Source organism: Neofelis nebulosa, chromosome 13, assembly GCF_028018385.1.
Source record: "Neofelis nebulosa isolate mNeoNeb1 chromosome 13, mNeoNeb1.pri, whole genome shotgun sequence".
NCBI classification, from domain to species: domain Eukaryota; kingdom Metazoa; phylum Chordata; class Mammalia; order Carnivora; family Felidae; genus Neofelis; species Neofelis nebulosa.
In genome coordinates this window covers 36,610,612-36,634,929 of record NC_080794.1, presented here as the reverse complement: position 1 = coordinate 36,634,929, position 24,318 = coordinate 36,610,612, and the positions used below count along the sequence as shown (strand labels likewise).

The window sequence follows — 24,318 nt, the reverse complement described above, 5'->3', positions numbered from 1 at the left end:
AAAGACAGTCAGGAAGACAACAGAAGACAACCAGGGTTTTTTGTTTTTTTTTTTTTAATTAGACTAGGAAATATAATTTATTTTGTAAAAATTAATTTTGTTACAATAGGAATGCTAAACGTTATTTACAGATTGAAGTTTACAGACTCAACAGTGGTGGGATTGGGCCATCCCTGCAGCCCTACATCCCTGGGACACATAACGCATGTCCACGGCCCAGGCAGGGGGTCCAGCCCTTTGCCCCCAGGAGATCTCCCTGCAGCAGAACTCCTGGTCACCTTCCCTCAGAGGGCCTACTAAGGGACCTAGCTCAGCTGCCTGGTTCCTGGGGAAAGGACCAGAGGGTCCTGGATCGTCCAGGAGATGGGGTCCCCCACACCCTCAGGAGGACCCCTGGCCTGGAGCTCTGGAGCCCGGGTCACTGCGAGAGAAAGCAGAGGGAGAGGCACGTAGAAGATACACCAACTGACCCTGTGGACTCGGAGAGGGCACACGCTCACACCCGGGTGGGGACACGTTCCCGGAGGGGTACCCTGATGTGCCTGCAGATAAAAGCACACGCGCGCGGGGCACGCACACACACAAGCACACACCCCGGAGATGAGAGACGTAAACGCCCGCGGGAGGGCGCTGCAAGCCTGCGGTGGCCCCTGATCTGCCACTCTTGGGGGTACACAGGCCACGTGGGGCTGCCTCTCAGGCCTGAATCAGAGGAGAAATCTTGATCCTACCCTAAGGCGGGCAGCGTAGGGACGCAGCCACAGCAGCCTCAGCAGAGGTTTGATTGATGGAGGCAGCAAACCCTTTCTCGGCGTTTCTTCTAAAGCTGGACAATTTGAACCCTCCCAGGAGGCCCCAGCCAATTGGTTCTGTGCTCCAGGCCCTGGTGCACAATTTCTGGAAATCAGATGAGAAATGGCACGTGTGCAGCTGGCTTGGCCTCATCCACCAAGAGCTCCCATCGTGGCTGCTGAGCGAGCGGGGCAGGGAGGAGGGGCCCGGCAGAACACGGCAGGGTTCCCTCCCACGAGAAACCCAGAATGACCGTGTGTGTCAGAACCCAAGGGCGGTCAGACAGCAGCTGCAGGTGTAAAAAGGAAGTGAGGCCCAGAGAAGGCAGTCCTATGCCCAGGGTCACACAGCAGTTTACTGGCACAGCTGGAGCTGGGGTGCTGGTCTTTGGACTCCAGGCTGCCTGTGAGCAGAGCCTGATGGGAGGGGTCCGGGTAAAGCCTCTCATGGCACTGGTCAGGCTGCTCTCTCCGGGCCATGTTGTCACCCCTGCCTGCACAGCTCAGGCCAGGACTCATCAGGGATGCTGAGCCCACAGCGGATAGGCACCTTTGGCAGGGAAGCCTCGCGGCCTGCGAGGCAACACCACACAGGCCCTGGGGCAGAGAGCCGTTGTTGCCAAGCTCTGAGTGCAGGCCCGGCTCCTTCAGCAGCGCTGATAGGAGAGATCCTCTCTCAAACCCAGCAGGCCTCTGTCTGTCCGTGGCCAACCTACCCCCCCCCCCCACCCAGGGTCGCCGGCAGGGGGCGAGAACCCCCATGAGCCCGAGTCCATGGCGGGAAGGGTAGGCTGAGGTTGCCGGCTAGGACTGAAGCCCCCAAACCTGTTCTCCTCTCCTCCCTCCTCCCAGACTTTCAAGGGCCAGGATGTGCCCAGGCTGGTTATGGACCAGCTGGGGCAAGCCCTGGGGTCAGTGCCCAGAACTTCTTGCTTTGCCCGGGGTGCCAGGGAGAGGCCTGCGAGGAGGCCTCTGTGCCAGCCGTAAGAGCCTGGTCCCGGCCATGATCAGCCAGCCAACAAGGGATCCTGTTGGGCCCTTGGAGCATCCCGGAGCAGGCTGGTGAGGAGGTACCAGCCCCCTCCACTCTGGCAGCCCCGCCTGTTCAGACCTCCCAGACTGCAGTGGGAGGGTGAGAACAGGGCTAAGGGAGCTGCCGGTAGAGGTCAGAGTTGGGAAAACAGCCCTCCCCAGGTCCTCCTTCACTGGGGCGTGCACGTAGAGCACAGCCAGCCCGCCCACCTCCCAGCCTCCCGGCCCGCAGGGCTGACTGCTCACACATTCCGTAAAGCCACGCTGAGGCCCAGAAGCTCAGGCTTCTGCAGTCAGAGGCCCGCTTATCCAGCCCTCCTGCTTTATAGATGGAGAAACTGAGGCTGGGGGAGACCAGTTCCCGGATTCCTGGGCATTAGTGGAATGTCAATTTGCGCCAGCCCACCTGGTCTGGGGGCTGCTAGGTAGAGGGGTGACCTGGCTGCTCCCACCCTGGGGTGAAGGAGAGAAGTGCCCATGGGAGACTCTCCCCGCCCACTTCTTTATCTGCTAGAGCCCCACTTCTGGGCCCCACCCCCTTTTCCAGGAGCCACCAGACCGGGGCACTGGAAACATTGTCTCTGGCTCACAGCTGGCCTGGTCTGCCCAGTTTCCATCCCTGGGCCTCTTAATCTGGATTCTCCAGGAGCCAGCCCAGGGAGCCTGTGGGGCATCTGCCTGGGGATGTGGGAGGGAGGACCCCAGCCCACTCCAGATCTCAGGGCTCCTTGCCTTTAAAGATTCAGCATCTGCTCAGAATTTTAGAGGGAAACATGGTACCGTGGCTAAAACCCCGTTCGACCCTGTACACCTGGGGAAACTGAGGCCTTGTAGGAATTTAGCCTAAGACAGAATCATTAGCAGCAAGATGTTCCCTGTTCTGTCTCTCTCTCCCTGACAATCTCTCTCTCTCTCTCTCTCTCTCTCTCACACACACACACACCCCACACATGCTCACTCCTGGCCAGAACCATGAGCAAGCCCACACTCATCCACACTCAAGAAAAGAGTTTTCTATTTTTTTGTGTTGTTTTTCATTTTCTTTTTTTTTTTTTTTCTTAAAAAGGACTTATCCAAATATCTGGATAATAAATCATTTGCGTTTCCTAAGAAACTGGGTTTTTCTTTTCCCTTGTGGTTTTGGTGTTTCTCTTTTTTCTTCTTTGAGCCTGACTAGGGGTCTGAAGCTTTCTTTCTTCCTTTCCTTTTCCTTTTTGCTTTGGACGACAGAAAGCAGTTCATCTGAATTGTACTTGACTCTTCAAAGAGGAAAACGGTGTGAAAGGAGAAGAGGACTTAGGTGGGAGGGAGAAACCAGTAACTGAGGAAGAAACCGAAGAACGCATCTAAGACAAATGTCACCCAGAGCTCCTGGGGCGGAGGTGGCTGGTGGGGGTGGGAGGAGGGAGGGAGGGCCACCTCCTGGCTCCCCTCGCTGCCTCCAGAGGCCTCGTCTCAGTTCCTCCACGGAGATCCAAGGGCAGGGGGGACAGCAAGGGGTGGAGAAGGAACACTGGGTCTTCCTGACAACAGAGTACATGGATTTGCTAAGGCTGGTTGTGGTCTGGGAATGGGGCAAGGGGAGGAGGAGGAGGGGGCGCCTCTGGCTGTGAGCTGGGGGGCAGCATGGGCCGCACTGCCTCACACGAGGCTGCCTCCTCTGTGCCCGCCTCCTGCCAGCCCTCCCAGTCCACGGTCCGGGGCGGCTCAGCAGTCCCCGTCAGTGGCCATGGCCACCAGCATCTCACTCTTGCCCATCTCCTCCAAGGCACTCGCCAGGCTGTTGAGGTCCCCGTCATCCTGCTGCAGAGCTTCCCAGAGGTCCAGGATTACACCCGTGGGGCTCGCTTTGGTGGCAAAGTAGTTCAGGTACCTGGCGGAGGGAAGGAGAGGGTCACTGGGCTCCCCCAACACTCAGCACCTCCCAGGAGCTTGGAAGTGGACAGAGCACCAGGAAGTGGGAAGGCTCTGAGGTCCCCCGACCCTGGGTCGGAACCCTAGCCCCTCTGCTTGGGGGCTGTGTGGCCCTGGGAAAGCCACTGCTCCTTTCTGAGCCTCGGTTTCCCCATCCCTAAGATGGAAACTGTCTTGCTCGTCATCATCCATCATCATTGTTATTATTACCCGTTGAAAGACACTGGCCTCAGGAGAGACTGTCCAAACCTAGCATTCCAATCTTTCCTCCTCCCGCATCTGTTCCCTGCTTGGTTTTGCCCCACGCACTACCCCGAGAGCAGGAACAGAGCCTTAGACTCTTTGTAAAGCCCATCCATTTCTAGTCAGGTGTCTTCTACGTGGCATCTGCTCAATGCAGGTTTATTAAATGGTTTCTCAGTAAGTATAATGTAATTCTAATAATTACTATTGCCGTTATATTTATGCAGCATTTTAGATTCTCCAGAAGGGCTTCGACACCAAAATACACCGTCACTCAGCAAACATTTCCAGAACACCTGTTCCGTCCTGGGCCCGGGGGTGCAGATGGTGATGACCCCTGGTGTCCTGGCCTCACCTGATCCTCACGGGCCAGCACGCCGAGTATGGCACTCCCCAAAAATGGGCTTCTCAGACTGAGCACACCCAAGCCTCAGCTCCTGATCTACCGCAAATGGAAGGATCTGATCCTGGACTGTCGGGCTGCCTGCCCCACCTGCCCCTTGGGGGACAAAGGGAGGTTGGGGTGGGGCTGGCCTGGCCCAACACCCACCGGTCCATGGAGAGCTTCTGCGCCAATAGCCGCCAGTCATTGCCCCGCGAGTTGGGGGCATCCAGGCTGTTGCATATCTTCTGGCGGATGGACAGTGGAATCTTGAAGGCGTAGGGTCCCAGCTGGGTGGTGACCGTGCTGCCAGGGGCAGAGCAGAAGGCGTCCAGGGAGCCAGCAGGTGTCTAGAAGGGCAGGGGGCAAGGTGAGAGGGGCAGGGGGCTCCCCCATGCACAGCACTAGCATCCGCCCCTCCGACCTTCCTGCACTGGGACTGTGAGCTCATGGAGGTTCCTCCCCACGCTCTGGGCAGGTCAGCTGCTCAAAAACCTCCTCCCCCAGAAGGTCGGCTTCCAAGGGCCAGGGCTGCGTGCCCAACGGTCCTTGCGGTGGACCAGGCGGATGCACTGTCCCAGGCTGATGCGGGTGCAGGCTCGTGATTCCAAAGCCATAAGGAGCCTCAGCCACAGTCTACTCCACACAGACGCACGTTTACACACGTGGGAATGAAGTCCAGAACGGGGAAGTGACTTGCCCATGGTCACGTGCCAAGTTCGGTAGAGAGCTGGGTCTAGGCCTCTGATGGGCGCTTTTTACATTGCCCAAGGAACTTCTCGCGCTGCTCTCCTGGGTGGCCTGGGTTTTGTAAACCTCAATGTGGATGTATAGTGGAGGAGAGCCATAGGCTTGGGCTAAGCACTGACCTGACACAAGGTCGATGGTCTCTTCCTCCCTAAGACCTACCTTCTGACTTGGTGATTTCATCTGTTGCCTGGTCCCGGCCAAGCACAGGACCAGCCACTCAATAAGTGTGCAGAAAGTGACGGAGTCCCAGCTCAGACGTGGGAGCTGATGGGGACCTATCTACGGAAGGCAGCAGCCCCATGCACGCGGGTCTGAACGCTGCCTCCCCCGGCCCCACGGAGTGTCCGTCCCTCCCGCCTCACCTCTGCCAGCGTGGTGTGCAGCTGGCAGATCTGGCCCTCTCCTTCCACCTGCCGCACACAGATCTTGCAGGAGAGCTCTGTGGAGGCCAGGCTGTGCCTCTCCAGGGTGAAGGTGCAGTGCAGGGCCTTCTGGTTGCCACTCCAAATGTGATAGAAGGGGATCTCCTGAGGGAGGGGCGTCAGGGTCAAGGTGAGGCCAGCCTGCCCTGCCCTGCGCTACCCTCAGGGAATGGAGGCAGAGGCCGGTCAGGGGGCCAACCTCAGGGAGCGATGGGACCCCCCCCCCCCCCCCCAGGGGGCAGGGCCTTCCTCTCCGTCCAGAGGGGAAGAGGAAGAAGAGCTGGTCAGGGGCCCTTCAGCCGAGAAAGGGAGCGTCTGGGGAAGGCGGCACAAGCCTGGATGCGTGTGCGCATGTGTGTATGTGTATGCACACATGCGCGTGTACGTCTGGGGCTGGAGGCCCTGCAGAGTCCATGGGGTTGCTCAGGTAGGTGTAGGCACAGGGGAGTGACCATCCGAGACGACTCTGGATGGTTGGCCAGGCATGAGCACTCTTAGAGATGGCAAGGCCTCTTTGAAGATGACGTCTGTAGACATCTGTGTGTGGGAGTGTGACGGGGGGGGGGGGGGGGAACGTGGCTGTCAGTGGCACCGAACGTGACGACGTGCCTAGGGACGACTAGGGGCATGGAGAGTGGGGTGGGAGGGAGACAGAGACTCGGGGAGGCGAGGGCAAGGCTAGAGGAAGGAGACAGGAAGGCCAAGGCCCGGGAGGGGGAACCGATCTTCCGCGGGCAGACCGAATGTTCCCCTTGCCCCGGCGTCATTCGCCACCTCCTGTGGCCCAGCCCTCACCTGGTACTTGGCCAGCAGCTTGCTTCTCCAGTGGGCATGGGGGATGTCGTGCAGAGACAGGCGCAGATTGTGGTAACTGTCTTTAAACAGTAGGGGTTTTGGCTCTTCCACCAGGTAGCCACCCAGGGTCCGCTCCAGTTCCAGCACCTCCTGTGGGCAGGAGGCAACGGGAAGGGGGAGCCTGTCATACTTGGCCAGTGTGGTAAGTGCTCAGCGAAGACACACTGTGTGAATAGACAGGTGAATGGACAGATAATGGGACAGGTGGATAGATAAGTGGATTAATAGATGACTGGACAGGTGGATGGATGAATGGATGGATAAATAGTTGCGTAGATAGATACAGACAGACGGTGGATGTGTAGATGGATATGCAAACACACGGATATACAAACAGAAGGACAGACGGAAGGAAAGACGAACGGATGGTTGGCGATGGCTGCACAGACAGATGGACTGCTGAGTGAGTGAGTATACAGATAGATGGGCAGCAAGCTGGACGGATGGATGGATGGACGGACGGACGGACGGACGGACAGACGGGGACTGAATAAATAAGTGATGCCATCAAGCTCAAATGTGGTGGCTTTCCTCCTGCCGTCCCCCCCATTCTCTGATCAAAGCTGGACACTGGCCAGCGCCCCAGTACTCAGAGATCCAGGCCGCGAGAGCCTCTCCTCGCAACCCCCGATCCCTTGTGGGCCTTCTGCAGTTTCAGGCCAGCCTGGCCCGGCAGAAGACACTCACTCTCCCATGAGGCCTTTTCACCCATGTTGCATCAGTCCTCGACTTGGAGCTGGGGACAAGTCACGCGAGACTGGGAGACAGGAGCTAGAGGGGACCCTAGACCTGGGTCAAGGGAGGTCTGGAGCTACAGGAAAGGCCCTGGAGGCTTCGCAGAGAGGTGGGCGGCAGGAGAAGGTCAACACAAGGCCAAGGGGCTATGCTCTTCCAGTGTCAGGATGAGCTCGAGGTCCTAGAAACAGCCCCTGCGTGCTTCGGCCACATGGGACAACACACCTGCCTTTGCGTCAGCGGCCGCGTCCACTGGGATGGCCTTCACCCTTCTCTTCCGGGCACCCTTCCTTGGCTTTTGGAGCACAGGTCTAAGGTTAATGTGCCGTGAAGCCTTCTCAGGTCCTCTCCCTCTCAGGCTGGTGCTCGCCTAGCCCTCCCTCAGCGAGGCCCCCTGTCCTTTCCCCCGCCTCTAGCCTGCAGTTTGGTGAGGGCAAAACTGTATCTCGCGGGTCTGATGCCGTTTCAATGTTTGAGCAATGAGTGATTAATGAGGTTGATGGCGGTAGAGGGGTGCCTGGAAAGTACCACGATTCTGGGGAGCAGGGGCACTGGAAGGTACCGCACAGCCGGTCAGCTGGGGCGGGGGGGTGATACAGCCACCGTGTGCCAGGGCTGTGTGCTACCGACGGCCTGGCCTTACCTTCAGCGCTACGGGCGTGTCCTCTAGGCAGTAGACCCTGAGGCTGTACTCCAGGGAGGTGCAGAGGGCAGGGGCGAAGATGGCCAGCTGGAGACGCTTGACTGCCGAGCGGGAGTAGGACTCACCCGTGAACACGTAGGTGCCCAGCTGGTCCAACAGGATGTGGCAGGACCTGGCCTCCAGCTGGCAGTAGCAGGGCGTGTTCAGGGTTTCCTCGTCCAGGGTCACCACCTCCTACACGGGGAGGCAAAGAGGTCACAGTCAAGGCCATGGAGAGATCCACCCGGGTTGGGCCGGGAGAAAAGGGGCTTTCTTTCAGCTTCTGAGGCCTCCCAGGGCAGGTTCAGATAGATCTGCCCCGCTTTCCCCGCCCCCCCACCACCCCCCACCCCGAGCCTTGGCTCCTCACCTCCCAGTGGCCCTGGTGGGCCTGGGTCTTGAGCTGGAAGATCCAGTCGCCGGCACGGACTTCAGCACAGTGGGGTACCGTGAGGATGACGGGGCGGCACAGCAGGAGGCCCGTGGGCCCACAGGTCACTGAGGGGCTCAATACCGTCTGGGTCCCTTCTGAAAGCGGGCTGGGGACAGGGTAGAGGGCAGGAGGGAGGCAGTGAGGGCAGGCCTGAAGCTCAGCAAGGGCCCGGTGTGGGCCTGCCACCTCTACCCCGGCTCTTGGGTGACAGAGGCAGGTCTCCACCCCTGGGCCCCCGGAGGTCAGGGGTTAAGGAGAGGCAGAAAGACGGCCTAGGCCTTGAGAGTGTGTTCAGATTTCTGCTCTTCCGCTGCAGCGTTCTCAGCTATGTCTTTGCTCGTATTTTCAAAGGTTCTGCACGTTTGGAATGCTTTTGGTTAAGCGTTGCTAAACTGCCCTCTGGGAAGCTGGTACCAGCCCGTGCTCCCCTCCTGTGTGTCATGGGAGGGCCGAGGTCCCACACTCTTGTCAATATGGAGGTCAGGCCGTTTGAAAAAAATCTTTGCAAATTCGAGAAACAAAAAACTCCAGTCTCATGGCTGTTTGAATTTCTACTCTCTGACTACAAAGTAGGCTGGCCATTTTTTCATAATCTACTGGCCACTGTGTGTGTGTGTGTGTGTGTGTGTGTGTGTATGTGCTTGCATCAGAGAGTATGTGTGAATCACTTGTTCGTATCCTTTGCCCATTCTTGTAGTGAAATGTTTACTTTTTTTATTGGTCTCTAAAGCCTCTTTACATAGTAAGGATAAGCCTCTTGTCGTATTGTAGCTACTTGGTCAATCGCCTTTCAGTTTTATGATTCGCTGTGCCGGTGCTGCACATTTTAAATGTGGACATAGTAAGATCTGTCAAGGTTTTGCTTGGAGGGCTACTTTAGGATCTGGCTCAGATGGTGATATTTGAACCCAAGGTGGCCAGGCAGCAGGGAGAGGAAGAGAAGGGGGGCAGCCCATGCCAGACTGAGGTCTGTCCACTCACAGGGTGTTTTCTGCCTTGTTGATAAGGAGGTACATCTCGTAGAACTTGCCCTGGGGGATGGCTCCATTGGGTACCAGCAGGCTGACCCCTAGGGGCAGAAGGAGGTCAGCAGGGAGGGGCTGGAGGGAATCTAAGAGCCTAGAATGGGGGATGGGGGGGTGGGGGAGGGGGTTGGTTGGCTCCTAGCTTGGGGCAGGGGGAGAAAGGCATCTCCTGAACTCCAGGTGGTCACCAGCAAGGTGGGGGGGACAGAAGCTCGGCGACTAGGTACAAGGGGGAGCCCAGGCCACTGACAGTTGTGGGTACATCTGCTAACACAGGGGCCTCTAGCACTGCGGTGGGGTATAGAGATGGGGCGAAGTGCCAAAGTTCAAACGCCTGGACCCCAAGTCTTCTATGTTATAGTCCCTTCTTTCCCCTGGACCGCATGTTCCCCATCTGTGAAATGGGATCAGGGAAGCCCTATCTTCTGCTGGGGGGAGAGGGGGGAGGGGCTGGGGATGCCCAGAGGGGACATGCGGAGGCCAGGCTGACAGGCGAGCGGGGCAGGAGGAGCCCACCTGTGCCCGGGATGCTGAGCCTCCCACCCAGGCAGCCAAAAGTGCCGCTGACGCTGCTCCCCGGGTCGCGGGGCAGGCCCAGGAGCTGCTGGGAGCCGAGGCTGGCACTGCGCAGGTGCAGTAAGTGGGCATCCCGGGTGTAGTCGCTGGAATACGTGCCGGGCGGCAGGACCCCCAGCAGGTCAGCCCCATCTGGCAGGCCTGGCCCCGAGCCGGTGGTGCTGGAGTTGTAGACCTTGATCTTGAGACTGGGCAGGGGGTCCAGCAGGGGCGAGTTGGTCATGGGGATCTTGTCGGCGGAGTCCTGCAGGGCATACACGGGCCCGCGGTAGATGCCGGCACTGGCCGTGAGGTCCGGAGGCACGGATGGGTGCAGGAGCTGTGGATTGTCTGCAGGGGTCGGGGCTACAGTCAGACCCAGCTGTGCCTCGCTGGCCCGGTCCCATCCTCTGCTCCCGCCGGGGGCCCTTCTGTTGCAAAATCCCACCCAAAAGTCCAGCTGCCAAAGATTCAACCGCCATCGTTGCAGGAAGCTTTGGGGACTCAGCACGTGGGCTCCTCCCTTCCTTCTCTGTGCCTCTCCGATCTACACTCACCTTTACATTTTTTTTTTTTTAATGTTTGTTGATTTCTGAGAGAGAGAGAGACAGAGTGTGAGCAGAGGAGGGGCAGAGAGAGAGGGAGACACAGAATCCCAAGCAGGTTCCAGGCTCTGAGCTGTCAGCACAGAGCCCGACGCGGGGCTTGAACCCACGAACTGTGAGATCATGACCTGAGCCAAGTCGGTCGCTTAACCGACTGAGCCACTCAGGCGCCCCATTTTTTTTTTAAATTTTTTTTTTAAAGGATCTACACTCATCTTTCGAGCGAAGTCTAGAAAGACCTCAGGCAGGGGGAGGCCCCACTCCAGTCTGGCCGGTGTGGCTGGCTGCCGTGCCCCTCTGGGTACCCTGCCTGCATCTGCCACCCCGGGTACTCCCAGGTCCTTACTGGGCCTCGCAGTCTTGAAGTTGACGGGGTGGAAGCCGCCAGTGAGGGCGGCCGACGAGTCGGTGATGTCCGTGTCAAAGTCCCGGCAGTTGCGGCGGTAAACCACCACCCCCACCACCATGACGACGCCCACGACGACGAAGATGGACACCACGAGGCCCGCGTACAGCGCCACGTCCCCCGAGGTCTCCAGCACTGCGGGGACAGGAGGGCTGGGTGAGGGGCAGGGGCAGAGACCCAGGTCCTGGGACAGACCGGCGCCATGCTAGGTCCTAGTCTGAGCCCTCGTGACTGGCCGGGACCGCAGGCAAGCCTCAACCTCTCTGCGCATCAGTCTCGACGAGTAAAACGGCCTCAGATCCCCTGTCTTGCTTCCCACCCCCCCCCCCCCCCCCCCCCGTGCAGAAAAACGCAAGAGGACTCATGGGCAGTCCCAACAGGTAACTCCTTGCTCACTGCTGAGAAAGAGACAGTGTCCTGTCCCAGCCAGGATGCAAACGGAGGCCCTCGCTGCGGCCTGCAGCACATCCCAGGGCCGGAGGTCCCGGCTCCCGGTAATCTCTGTAAGCAGCCACCCTGAGCTCAACTTGCATCCTGGGCTGAGGGGAGGGGATGGCGGCAGAGGGGGAGCAGGAGGAGGGAATGAGATGCAAGGCGATGGGGTGGAGAGGAGGTGAGCAGGTGGAGGGGAAGGAAGGGGCTCAGGGGGGGCCACCCACCGGCTACACTTTCCTCCCCCAGGCAGGCTGCCACACAGCTGCAAGTAACCCCACACGGCCCAGGCAGGGAGGTGGCATTGACACGATGACAGGCATTCTGTGTCTGCGTTGTCCCACGTACAGCCACTAGCCACGTGTGGCTAACGAACAACTAAAACGTGGCCGCTCTGACTGAGGCACTCAGTGTTGAAAAATGTATTTAGTTTTAACTAAGTTAAATGGAAGTGGGAAGAGCCACGCGTGGTGAGTGGCTAGGACACTGGACAGCCCACAGGCCGAGCCAAGATGCCTGCTCTTTCCTCTTTTTTGTTTGGGGACCTCCAGGAAGCCAATGTCCGGTCTCCCCTCCTGGGAGGGCCCGCAGACAGGGAGGCCTGCTTTCCCTGCCTGGACCCTTCCAAGCCCCACTTTCCTGGTGCCGACTGAGCCTTTGGGAGGCAGGGCACGGCTCAGTCCTGGTGTCCGCCCACTTCTGCCACCTTCTGGCCCCATCTCTACTCGGTGGCCCTCACTCTTGGGCTCCCCGGAGGGCCCTGGCGCCCAGTAGAGCTGCCAGGAGGCCCTCGGGGCTCGGGTCTGCCTCCTGATGCTCTCCCTAACCATCTAGGGTCACCTGATAATCGCTCACCAGTCACGAGCCTGGTCCCCCTGTGAGCTGGGCCCAGGGGCCCACTGCTGATTTTATGAACCCGGAATTATTTGGAAATTATGGTTTAATTACCACAGGCCGATCTGCCTGAGCAGCTTTACTGCTCTGGTGTGGCCGCAGGATGGCCTGGGGGGTAAGTGGACCAGACCCCCTCGGGGCTGACGCTAGGAGAACCTCGCTGGGGGATACAGTAGGGGCACCGGAAGGGACGGTGTGGGCCTGTGCACCGGCTCTGTTGCGGAGAGGAAGGCTGAGGGGACAAGGCTATGAGCACCGGCATGGGTCACGTAAGTACTGATGTTCAAATCCTGGCTGAGTCCTTGGATAAGTCCCTTCCCTCTGAGGCTCATCTTCTCCCGTAATGGGAGGGTCGGGATGGTGTCCTTTCTGTGGGCTGAGAGTCTGCCTGTCTGCACATGATGGAGGCTGTGACACGTGCAGCATTGGGGGCCAAGGGGGGGCCCATGGACGGTTGGTGGGGGGGGCACCTTCAAGTCTCCCTGTGCCCTGCCCTGCACCCCACACCCTGGAAAAGCCAGCCAAGGAGAGCAAGGGTCCCCCAGAGAAAAAAGGACAGCCATGAAATGGGACTTACGGTGGCTTTTGGGGTCACTTAGAGTTTTCTTATCTGTCAAGGGAAATAAAGGGAAAGACAATGACATAGGTGGCAAAGAAAGGATGGTGAATGTGACAGGAAACGCGCAGATGAGGTGATGCACGTGGCGAGTGGGCAGAGGCCCCAGGGGCTGCTCCACCGAGGCCAGCGCTGGAGGCCTGGGGCCGGCGGCGGGGCAGGGCGGAGCGGGGCGGGGCGGGGTGGGAGGGGCCTCATCCGGCTAGAGCTCCCGCCCCCGGGCCCCGCCTTCGCAAGGACTCACTCTGTATGCACAGCCCGTCGGTGCAGTTCTTGGAGTCGAGCAGGGTCCCGCTGCAGTCTCGGCCTCCGTTCTGGGGCGGGGGCGCCATGCACTCGCGGCTGCGCCAGTGGGCACACTCAGTGCTGCAGGCTGACCACTTGCTCCACTCCGTCCACGCTCCGTCCACTGCAGGAGCACAGCACACGGCACGTGGGGCACATGCGCGCTCAGGTATGTGTACAGAGCACAGCGGTGCACGCGCACGCGCGCGTGCACACACACACTACGGCAGGAGGGGAGCCCAGGGCACACAGCGGTGCGCGCGCGCGCGCGCACACACACACACACACGCGCGCGCGCGCGCGCACACACACACACACACACACACACACACACACACTCCAGCAGGACGGGAGCCCAGGACACAGAAGCCACACGAAGAGATCTATCCACCCATAGCCACATGGCCCCTTGCCAGCGCAGTCGGGGGCACCGTGCGGGCAGAGAGGACACAGACACAGGAGGCCACTCACACAGACACAGCCCGGTGCACCCGCGAAGACACAAACCCAAGGGAAATATACCACATGGTTCACGCAAACGTGGAAGGGGCGGGACAAAACCAGGCGCGCACAGACGCACAGATGGGGACGCGCAGACTGAGACAAAGGTGAGGGGAGAGAGGACCTTTGCAGGATTAGGGGCGGCAGCCAAAGTCTCGGGCAGGAGGACAGGCTCTCTGACCCCGGGCAGCGCTGGGACCCTGGCCCACGGCCCGGAGGGTGGAAGAGCTCCCCTCCCTCCCCCCCCCCCCCCGCCCCCCACCGGCAGACTGCAGCTCAGAGCCTCTCTCTCCGTCCCTCTAGCAGCCGGGCGCGGAACGAGAGGGCACAGGCCACAGCATCGTGTCCAGCCTGCTCGGCCAGCTGTGGGCCCCAGAACAAGCACCACCATGGGGAGAGAGTGGCTGTCCTGACCGCAGCAGACACCAGGGCACAGAAGGCAGGGCTGGGGACTGGGGCGGGCTGGGCATGGGCAGGACGCCCACCGCCCGGGGCCTCACCTGGGCACACAGTGGTGCAGGCGGTCTTTTGGAAGGCCTGGCCCTCGCAGAAGGCACCTCCGTTGAGCGGGGCTGGGTTGGTGCAGGTCCGTGTACGTTTCTGCCAGCCACGGCCGCAGCGGTTGGAGCAGGGCGACCACTCCGCCCAGCTGGACCAGCCACCGTTCACTGCAAGGGCAGCACGTGTCAGCTGGTCAGCCTGACTCTGTGGCCCGTGGGCCCCCTAGACCCCATCTCCAGTCCTGACAAGGCCCTTCTGCTGAGGCCTTTCCTAACTGGACCCCACCTGCTGCGGCACTGGGGGCTCAGTTTCCAGCAGACAAATCTGGCTGCGACGGTCAACACTGGAGGGGACCGGGGGGGGGGGGGGTGGTGGGTCACTGTCTGTTCCCAGCCCCATTGTGCAATGGCAAGCAAAGGTCCAGGGAGGGCTGACGCTTACCCAGGGTCACCTGGTAACAGGGGACCTGTGCCTGAAACCCGACACAGGGTTCTTTCTACCATACTCGGGGCATCTCAGCTATAGCTCTGCCCCGGAGGGAACAGCAAGGAACATCCTACAGGCCTGCGCAGCAGTTCTGCACTCTGCTGGGTCACCAGGCTTGGGAATGAGGATGCTGACGGGGCCCTGTTCTAGCCCCACGCCCACGAGTGCCTGACTCGACCACTAGCTGCTGTGTGATCTTGGGGAAGGCATCTCCCCTCTCCGGGCCGCATCCTCCCACGTGTCCACCAGGGTCCTGCTGACCTCCAGTGTAGGGTGGGGTGAGGTGGGCATATGGCCCAAGCTGCGCCCCCCCCCCCCCCCCAGGACCCGTACCGAAGACAATGACCGTGGCAGTGGTGCTGCGACGCTTGGCCACGATGTTCTTGGCCACACAGGTGTAGTTGGCCGTATCTGCCAGGCGGGCCTGGCGGATGATGAGGTTGTGGTCGATGGTGAGCAGGAAGTTGGTGTCCTGGGTGGGGTCGATGATGTCCTCATTCTTGAGCCATTCTACCTACAGGGATGGGGGTGGGGGGCATGAGGGCCCGCTACCTGCTTACCTGCATCGCGGGGAGTGGGCCCTCTCTGGAGGGGAAGGGAGGCCCGGCCATAAACAGGACCGCAGTTCTATCCGTGTCTACCCGCGGTGGTGACAGAGTGAGGCTAGACCTCCACGGGCCGGGCCCCGTGGCGAACACTGCAGAACACGGTGGTTGTGACGAGCACCCCACCAGCTAGATGGTCCTGGGGAGGGGCTTAACGCCAGCCTCGATTTCATCATTCGTAAGGCAGAATTTATTAGCACCCACCGCATAGGGCTGATGCAAGGATTAAACAAGTTAGTGTGCAAAGTGTGGAGGACGGTACTTGACTCCCTGGACGTGCAACACAAGTGTTAGCCGTTCGCCGTTAGGGCAAAGGCCACGTGCTCGGACACATGCACGGTGAGGCCCTTTGGCATCCACAAAGCTGGGGCTTCGGCTTCTGGGCGGGGGAGGAAGATACAGCCACAGGCACCTCCGTTGCAAGAGACTCAGCCTGGGGCCTGCTCAAGTAGCCCGTGGGGATCTGGCCCCAGCTCTGCCCCATCCCGAGGGGTTTTGCCTGTGGAGGGCCGAGCTGGGGTCTAGCACACGCCGAGTTCTGCAGAGGCCGTAGTTCTCTTCTCTGTCTCAAGCCTCGATATTCCCATCTATGAAATGGGGAGAGCTCTGGGAGGCTGAGGCATCACGGTCTCTGCCATGCCGAGTATTCTCCTAGTCCCCACTCACCTCAGCCACAGGCACGCCCTCTGGTGGGCGGCACTGTAGGAGAACCTCCTGGTCCAGGGGCACCTCCTTGCCCAGAGGCTCCTGATCGAAGTTCTTGCGCAGGTCTGGAAGAAGGAGTGGAAGAAGGAAGTGGGGTCACCAGGCACAATTGGGCAGAACAGAAGCCTCACGTGTCCCACTCTAGCCACTAGGGGGCAGTGCACGCCAAGGAAACTGGGCTCTGCCTGCCCATCTCCTCCAAAGTGGGGGCCTCACCAGGTGGGGTTGGGGGAACAGGTCTCCCTCCCTGACGCTGGGATCCTAAGCACATAACAACCCAGGCTGGTGAGGAAGCTGGCAGCTCCCTTATACAGACGTAGCTACAAAAGGCTGTTAGAAATCCTGAGGCCAGAGGTGGCTTAAGTTCTGGGTCCAGGAGGCCTCTTCTGAGCTGGCATCCGTGTGCCCTCATGTCTCTGCAGTGGGCAAGGGATGCCCCCACAGCTGTGGAGTTTCCTCTCCAGGGGGCGTGGGGAGGGGGAAGGGGCCCAGGGGAGCGGGGTGGGGGTGTCAGGACGGCCTACATGCGATGCGGACGTAGGCCCGGCGACTCTTGGTGGTGCCCGCGGAGCTCCAGGCCACGCACTGGCACCAGTAATCCTCCAGCCCGAACAGCTCCTCCACCTGCTGCCGCGACACCTCGATCTGTACCTCTCGTACCCGCAGGCCTGAGAGGAGGAGACAGATGGCATCAGGGGGCGGGTCTGAGGACAGGAAGCACGGGACGTGGCACCAGGACCTCTGTCTCTGCCAAGCGCTTCCATTTCCATCTATTTTCTCGTCTCTTCCGACTCCACCCTGGCCCCAGCCACCACTGCCACTCCCCTGGAGACTGCAAGGGCTAACACGAGCCCTCTGCCCCGTCCAGTCCGCTTCCTGCCCCGCAGCTGGCGTGCGCTCCTCACAGCGCACAATGCCACGCGTCCCCTGGCTGTGCCTCCAGTCCTCACGACGTGAAGACCCAGATCCCCCACGTGGCCTTCTGGCCCTGCACAGTCTATCCACTACAGCCTCACTGGGCATCTTCCAGTTCTTCATGGTCTCCCCTGCCACAGGGCCTTTGCACACCCAGTCTCCTGCCTGGAACCCTCTTCCGTCGCCTCTGTGCCCAGTGGACTCCCGGTCGTCATCAGTTCTGGGCTGGGCCTCACTTCCTGAGGGAACGCCTCTCTGACCCTGGCCCATCTCCACCCACTCTCAAAGCACCATACTGAACACTGGGCTGTGTAGTTATCAACCCCCCGCCCAGCCTGACTTCCCCACGGCCCTGACCACTATCCGGAACTGTATTATCTACTGATACTTTGTTTGTTAAATATTTCCCGCACGGGAGAATAAAGCAGGGCTTTGCCCTGCTCACTGCTGTGGCCCAGGACCTGGCCCAGGAAAGGTGCTCCAGAAATACGTGAAGAAAGCAGGTGGACTGTCTCTGGTTAGGAGCTGGAGCTGGGGGGTGGCCCCTCTTCCTAGGACCTCTCAACAGCTCCCAACCAGGGCCTGGGGGCTTCCCTGCATAACAGCATCCACCAGCCTACCCAGAGAGGGGTCACACACTCTCCTGCCAACCCTTAATAAAAGCCCCTTGTGCTCAGGGAACGAGTGAACCCTCTGGATGACGATGCCCACCCAAAGCTCTTCCCCAAAGCTTGTGGGAGGACTGTGAGGCCCCCTCCTCCAGGAAGCCCTTCCTGACTGTCCCCGTCTCAGAATTCCTAAAGCTGTTCCTCCCTGCCATGTGTCCCAGCTCACCCTCTCATGCCCGCACATGGGCTCTGATGAGCCTCTCGAAGGCAGGATTGTCAGCTGTCCACTCTGTGGTACTGTGGCATGATGGTCAAGTGTAGGGTTGGGTGGCTGGGCAGGTTTGAGTCCTGGCCCCACCCTCACTCCCCAGCTGTGTGACCTTCACTAAGTTACTCAGCCTCTCTGAGCTTCTGTTCCCTCATCATAGTAAAACACTCGGGGTAAACTCTAGAGCGATCATGGCAATCACTCTGCCATAGCACCCAGCCAAGGCCGAACACAAATCTACTCTGGAAGGTCATTTGGGTCTCATCCAGCCCCTTCCTTTCACATATGAAGAAACTGAGGCTCAGAGAGGGTCAGTGGCAGGCCCAAAGTCCCACCTCGAGGTACCGGCAGAGCTGAGACCAGCTATCTGGTATCTTGCCCTGGTTAAAGCTCTGTCTCCAGATGCATGACCTCTTTGGACCTTTCCAGTGAACTCATTGCCTTAACTCTCCCGCACCATGGGTTAGGATGGCCTTTGCCCGAGGAGCCCAGACAGTGAGGGAAACCCCCTCCTGACAGCCAGGGATCTAAATGCGAGGGGGCTGGGGTTCTGCCCCTCGGGAGCACCAGGAGGGCAGAGGCTGCTTCAGAGGGATAACTGGCTGCTCACAGGGGCTGCCTGGAGTCCTGGCCTTTGACCAATGCTGCACAGCCCAGGGCGGCACAGAGGGGGCCCCCGCCCCTTATTCACTAGGCTGTGAAACTGACAGGGGGGTCCCTCTCAAGGGGGTCATCCATCCAGAAGCACCCAACCGCTGGACAGAGAAATCATCACCCAGAAGGAGGACAGGGACCTGCAGTCTCTCTGACTTGGTGCCCAGCACCAGGTGCCCCCGCCCCCATGCCCACCTCCTCCAGCATGGTGGTTAAGGGGCAGGTGGGACCTGGGCCAGGACACCCAGGACTGGGTTCTTGTCCCGACCTGGCACGAGCTGGTAGGGTGGGCTCGTCCTGCCTCTTCTGGCCCACGGCTATCATCCCCTGTCTTTCCAGAGCCACAGAGAGGGCCAGGGTGGGGAGCAGGAGGATGAAACCAGCCATACTGCTGCCAAGGGAGTGCCCACAGGACCACAGTCTATTCTTTGCAGCTAATGGGGACAAGAGTGCCCCAATTTCTCGGGCTGGCATGGCTCGTGAGCCCAGTACCAGGGGAGTAGATGCCATCCTGTTACTATTACTACTAATTGCAAGGTTTTTGAGAGGCCCCAGGGGGGTACACCATCCCTCTGCTCTGCCTGGACCCCCACAAGTGACCTCTGATACAGGCCGGAGGGGCTCAGGGGGACAGAGAAAGAAGGACAGGCTTCAAGAGGAAAGAGGCCAAGAAAAAGCCAGAAAGAGGACGGAGGAAATGGGGGTTTACTGAGCGCCTGGCACTTTACGCCACCTTGTTCCACACCCACCGGGACCTTCCGTTAACATCCCAGTTTACAACGAGAGGACCTGGGGCTCAGAGAGGGTGGGTGACTTTCCCAGAGCCACACAGAACAGGGAACAGGGGCAGCTGGGGTATGTTCCTTTTTTTTCCTCTTTTCAACATTCCTTTTTTTTATTTTTAGATTTTGGGTGAGCCTGACACTCTGAATCTATTTTTTAAAATGCTTTCAGAATTTTGGTAAAATATACATAACCCAAAACTTAACCGTTTTAACATATACGGTTTGGGGTGGCATTAAGTACATTCTGGGGTATGGTTTTAAGCCTGGGTGGTTCTGAAATTTGCGAGCTTGTTCCAGGAAAAAAGAAGTTGGAAGGAGGCAGAAAGGAGAGAGAGTATGTGGTGGCGGAGGGGGGGGGGTGGTGGTGGCAGACAGACAGACATAAGGGAAAAAAGATGGACACAGAGAGACAGGGGTGAGAAGGGGGAGAGGCAGGAGAGACAGAAGGAGAGGAGAGACGGCTAAGAAAGGAGAAGGACGAGGGAAGGGGTGAAAGCCTCAAAACCAAAGCTGAGGCAGGCTGTGGGGCGAAGGACCCCCAGAGCCCGGGCTTGGCTGGGCCTGCCCGACACCGGCCACCTGCAGGTAACCAGCAGCGGATGGCCCCCTCCCTGGCCCGAACCCCGGATAGGCTCTCCACCCCAGAGGGTCCTGTACTGTAAACGGGGGCCTGGGGACGGATAAGCAACCACCTGGCCTCGGGGGCCCCACCGGGGGTGCCCCGGAGACCCCAAGTTCACCTCACCCTCGGGATCTGGGCTACATCCTATAGCGCACCCTCCGTGGTTATTTACGTGACATCACCAACCTCTTGTTTAAACTGAAAACAACTGATGTCTGTGAAGGAAACGCAGCATTCTTATGAAAAGAAACAGAATCACTTCCCACAGACACTGAGGCCCTCCCGCACCCACGATGGTCTAGGATTCTAGCTGCGTGCCGGTGGGGGGCTGGGGGGGAGCTCTTTGTTAAACGGGGAGCACAGCAGGTGCTGGGGTGTGCGTGCGTGTGTGTAAGAGCTCTAGCCCCCCACCCCCACCCCCGCCCCCAGACTGCTCCGTGATGTAAGCCAGAGACAGAGAGAAACCAGAAAAAGATTGGGACAACCCTTGGGGAAATACTGATCAAGGGTGAATCCCAGAGGGGAAACTGAGGCGGCGGATGGGGGCGGGGGGGGGGGAAGCCACGGCCATGTGAAGTCTCACAGGGAGCCCAGGGTGGAACCCCTGGGCCCAGGCGTGCTGGGGGTGACCGGATGAGGGGGGGCAGGCTCACCCGTGGCCTCATCCAGGCCCTCCTGCGTGACATGGTCATTCTGGCTGACCCACTCGCCGTTACACTTGAAGTAGATCTGCGTGGCGGGGAAGGCGCGGCAGCGCAGCTCCACGGGCTTGTTCTTCACGATGTAGGCATCCTGTGGCTCCTGCAGGAAGTGGGGCAGGGGCTCAGCCGGCGCCGAGGGGAAGGAGTCGGGGAGCACCTCGCTGCCGGAATCAGTGCCTGTGGAGGGAAGGCGGGCTTCGTGAGGCTGCAGGCTCGGAGGAGGGGTGGGCAGCTGGAGACCAGCTGGGATGCCCTCCGTGACCTCCCGGGGGGCCTCGGTTTCCCCATCCCACCCAGCTTTTAAGAGCCTGTGCTTTGGACACACCAGTCCTAGCTGTATGATACTGTGTGATTTGACTCATTTCCAGGAGGAGCAGTCAGGGTGGCCCGGGATGCTGAAGCGATCCGTCCGGGCGAGGATACCACCCCCCTAGCCCTCTCCAACGTCCCCTGCACTGGACCTCCGGAGCCTCCCTCCAGTGTCCCGCGGCGACGTCGCAGCAGGTGAAGGGTGGGAGTGGGTGACTGTGCCTGGAGCACAAACCAGGCCAGCTCTGCCCTGAAGGCACAGCTGCCCTTTGCAGCCAGCCAGGCTGATGGAAGTGGGGAGACAAGCCGGGGTCCACAGAGGCGTGACGAGGGGTGACGTGGGGCAGTCGCGCCGGGCCTGGGCTCCTTGGTGCTTGGCCCGCCCCCTCCTCCAGGAAGCCCAAGGCAGACAGCCGCATAGAAATGGAGCCCCTCTTCCCAGCAGCCTTTACCCAGAGCCTCCCCTCCTCTGGACTGTTGTCTCTGCCACAGCAAAATCCACACCCTCCACCCTAACAACAGACAAGGAAACTTCAGAGCCTGGGAATGCAGATAGGCTGTGCCCGCAGCAATGTCCTCCCCCAAAAGGGGCCAGATGGAAACCCTGGCCCGCCTGCATCCCTGGAAAGAACAGCGCCTCAGGAGGTGAGACAAACAGGAAGGGAGAGGGGCTGGCCACCACCAGTAGTGGGAGGGAGGGAAACCAGGCCAGGCCAGGCTATTGGTTTGCAATCCACTTAGGAAAAATGACTTTCCAACACCCAAGTGCCAAATAATCAGGTGGCTGGGACAAGCGGTGGGGGGCTGTCCTCCTCTGCTAAGCTCCAGAGGAAACCATGAATTAAGCTGCAGGGGTGTGCATCTGCCCAGCCCCTTAGAGCCAACAGTGGCCCTGTCACTGTCCTAGCTTGATTTGGGGGGGGTGTTCCCAAGAGGCACAAGTGGTCCCTGGGATCAGGCACTTGTCTTTCAACCCAGGAGGCCACGATGGGACATGCTCAGTGCCAAGGCAACCCCCAATGGGCCAAGGGGGCAAGGGGGCTAAAATGCCCAAGCTAGGCCATCCCTCAGTGGACCAGGTTGTCACTGGCTGCTGGCTCTGGGTCTCAGGGAGTGGGGCAGCTGTGTGTGTGTGTGTGTGTGTGTGTGTGTGTGTGTGTGGGTGGGTGTGTGTGTGTGTGTGTGTGATCTATGGGAACAAAGGCGAAGCTGGCAAGAAGGTGTGAATCCAGCTCCATCCAGCATGTTCTGCGTGCCCCTAGGATAGAACTCCGACGTCATTACCTCATCTCTGAAGATGGCAGGAGGTAAACACCCTCCTCTGGACTGTTTTGGGGGCCACACGACAAGCATGAGTGCCCAGGAGCGGCCTGGCGCACAGTAGGTACAAGTCGCAGCGTGAAAATGGCAACGAATGCTCACCTCCCACTAGGTGCTGTATTTTTAGTTAACAATTCTGTAAGGTATTTAATATTAGTCTTCAGTTTGTAGATGGGGAAGCTGAGGCTCAGAGAAGTTAAGCAACTTGCTCGAGGGCACAGAGCCAGCAAGAAGCAGACCCAATAAACAGACCCTGGCGTTTGGGGAGCCGCCCAGGGCTCCACACCGCCTTCACTGGAGTAGCTCTGGGACATGGCGGGTGTCCCCACATCTGAGGATCTTAACAGATCCTGACACAGGCCAAGACCCTACAATTCCAAGAGCTCTCTCATTAAAGGGTCAGCAAGGCCGGAACTGCCCTTGTTTCAAAGCTGAAGAAACTGAAGACCATCCAAACGGGGTGATGACGGACGCGAGGCCCCCGCTTAGTGAGCAGCTGCCCCGGGAAGAGCACCGAAGCATTCCAGGTCATAAAACAAACTTCCCTCTGCCAGGCAGGGAGGCACCTTCTTGGTAGGTAAACAGGCAGCCCCTAGGTTCTGGGAGCTTGAGTGGTTGATGGCAAGATGAAACAATGCCCAGGGAGCTGGACACTGGCCTCCCAGTGGCCAGAGCGCAGGGTGCAGCCAAGAGGTTGTGTGGGCGGCAGAGCCCCATGCCCACCTCCCACTGCCGGCACCCTACTTCTGTCTCAGGCCCGAGGGGTGAGAGGCAGGTGCAGGCTTGAGACTGAGACACCCCTGGGTCTGAAGTCGCCCTTACTGACCTCAGGCACCCCATCCGTGACATGGGGTACCGGGCCTCCCTCTGGGGGGTGGCGGCCATCAGAAGGTGCGTGGGAGCCCGTGGTGCAGGTGCATGCCAGCTCTGCCTTCCAGCCACGCGGCCCCCAGCCCCCAGGTGACGGCTGCCGTGGCTCTCTGCGGCACTGCGGGCTGTATTTACGACTTTGTTTTATCACCCTAATGCGGCTCATTTATAAAGCAGGCGCAGACGCGGCTGAGCAAAGTAAACATTAGACATCCATTAGTGCAGCAGGCCCCGAGTCTGGCGGCCCCCGGCCCCGCCCTCCTGCCCCAGCCCTCTTCTCCACCCCTGCGCGAAGCTTCATCTCTGGCCTTGGCAGGGCATCCTCATCGATGCGTCTCTGGCATGGCAGTGCAGGGTGGCTCTAGATGTAGCTGCTTCCCCTTTGCGATGCCCCCGCCCCCCAGGCATCCTGGATTCAGATGCCGCCAGGAGACAAGAACCAGGTCTGACCTGAGAGTTCCTCCCCAGGTGGACCACCGGCAGCCTACATGCTTGCCAGGCACGTAGTAGGTGCTCAGTGAAAGCAGATTAAATAAAAGTGGGGGTGGGGGAGTGCTGCCAGAGCCTGGGGAACAGCTGAGCTGGGCCCCCGCCCTCATCAGTGGACACTTTTCCTCCACCTTGGCCCTGGCTTGGGTCCTCGCGGCTGAGGGCCACCTTAGCCTGCCATGTGGGGGCCAGCCTGGAGGGAGAAGAGTAATGGCGTCTCAGGGTTCCCGGATGCTTACCCTGACCGATGCTGTCACGGGCACTTCATACGAACTCACGGAGTCCCTGCAACAAGGCTGACAGAGGCCCCTCAACTTCTTTGGTTTTTAGCGTCTTGGTAATTTTTACCCCAAGATTCAAAAGGAATTCCTAATGGTTTATTAAGCAGTTAGCTCTGAACAACTTGCGAGTGTGTGTGTGTGTGTGTGTGTGTGTCCTAACAAGTTGGTAGCCGTTTGAAAAAATTATACACCTAAACCGAAAGAAACAAATAACATTTGTACTCCATTCCTAAACCGCCCCAATGACTTACCAACGGGCGTGTGTGCACCACTCGGGCGCTGCACAAGTTCTCAACTCTTGGAATCAGACTGGAGCCTCCACCCTCCTGGTCTGTCTCAGAGTACTTCCAAACGCCCAAATCCCACCTTTGCAAAGACGTGAGGCCACGTAAAGGGAAAAAGCGTGATGCAATGTCGAAATCATAAGCTACCTCGAATCAACAGTTGCTGCTCTGTCTTGCAGCTGTTTAGTGGGTCTGTGTCTCCTCGAAGGTTAATAATACCCCACTGCGCCCCCCGGGAATGTGTCGCGGCACCCTGGGGTGCTTCGGCGCACAGTTTGGGAACCACAGCCCCTATGCCCTATTAGGCACGATCATTATGCCCACGCTACAGATGAGAAACGGAGACCAAGCGAGGTG

The 24,318-nt window shown here is 59.4% G+C and overlaps 1 protein-coding gene across 2 annotated transcripts in view; it reads right to left on the bottom strand.

Moving 5' to 3' along the window:
- Nucleotides 1-2,860: 2,860 nt before the first annotated feature.
- Nucleotides 2,861-24,318, bottom strand: part of UNC5B (unc-5 netrin receptor B) — a 79,742-nt gene continuing 58,284 nt past the window's right edge. Inside the window, exons 2-17 of one of the 2 annotated variants that reach the window (XM_058696607.1) lie at nt 20,361-20,585; nt 16,380-16,523; nt 15,817-15,920; nt 14,879-15,059; nt 14,059-14,226; nt 13,017-13,181; nt 12,734-12,766; nt 10,771-10,965; nt 9,781-10,170; nt 9,221-9,308; nt 8,177-8,345; nt 7,768-8,001; nt 6,330-6,479; nt 5,475-5,639; nt 4,531-4,712; nt 2,861-3,696 (exon numbers count right to left, since the gene is read on the bottom strand). In XM_058696607.1, the coding sequence (XP_058552590.1) occupies nt 3,531-3,696; nt 4,531-4,712; nt 5,475-5,639; nt 6,330-6,479; nt 7,768-8,001; nt 8,177-8,345; nt 9,221-9,308; nt 9,781-10,170; nt 10,771-10,965; nt 12,734-12,766; nt 13,017-13,181; nt 14,059-14,226; nt 14,879-15,059; nt 15,817-15,920; nt 16,380-16,523; nt 20,361-20,585 (2,759 nt within the window). In that variant the 3' untranslated portion in view covers nt 2,861-3,530. The remainder of the gene's footprint in view (nt 3,697-4,530; nt 4,713-5,474; nt 5,640-6,329; nt 6,480-7,767; nt 8,002-8,176; nt 8,346-9,220; nt 9,309-9,780; nt 10,171-10,770; nt 10,966-12,733; nt 12,767-13,016; nt 13,182-14,058; nt 14,227-14,878; nt 15,060-15,816; nt 15,921-16,379; nt 16,524-20,360; nt 20,586-24,318) is intronic. The other variant, XM_058696608.1, reaches the window with a different exon arrangement.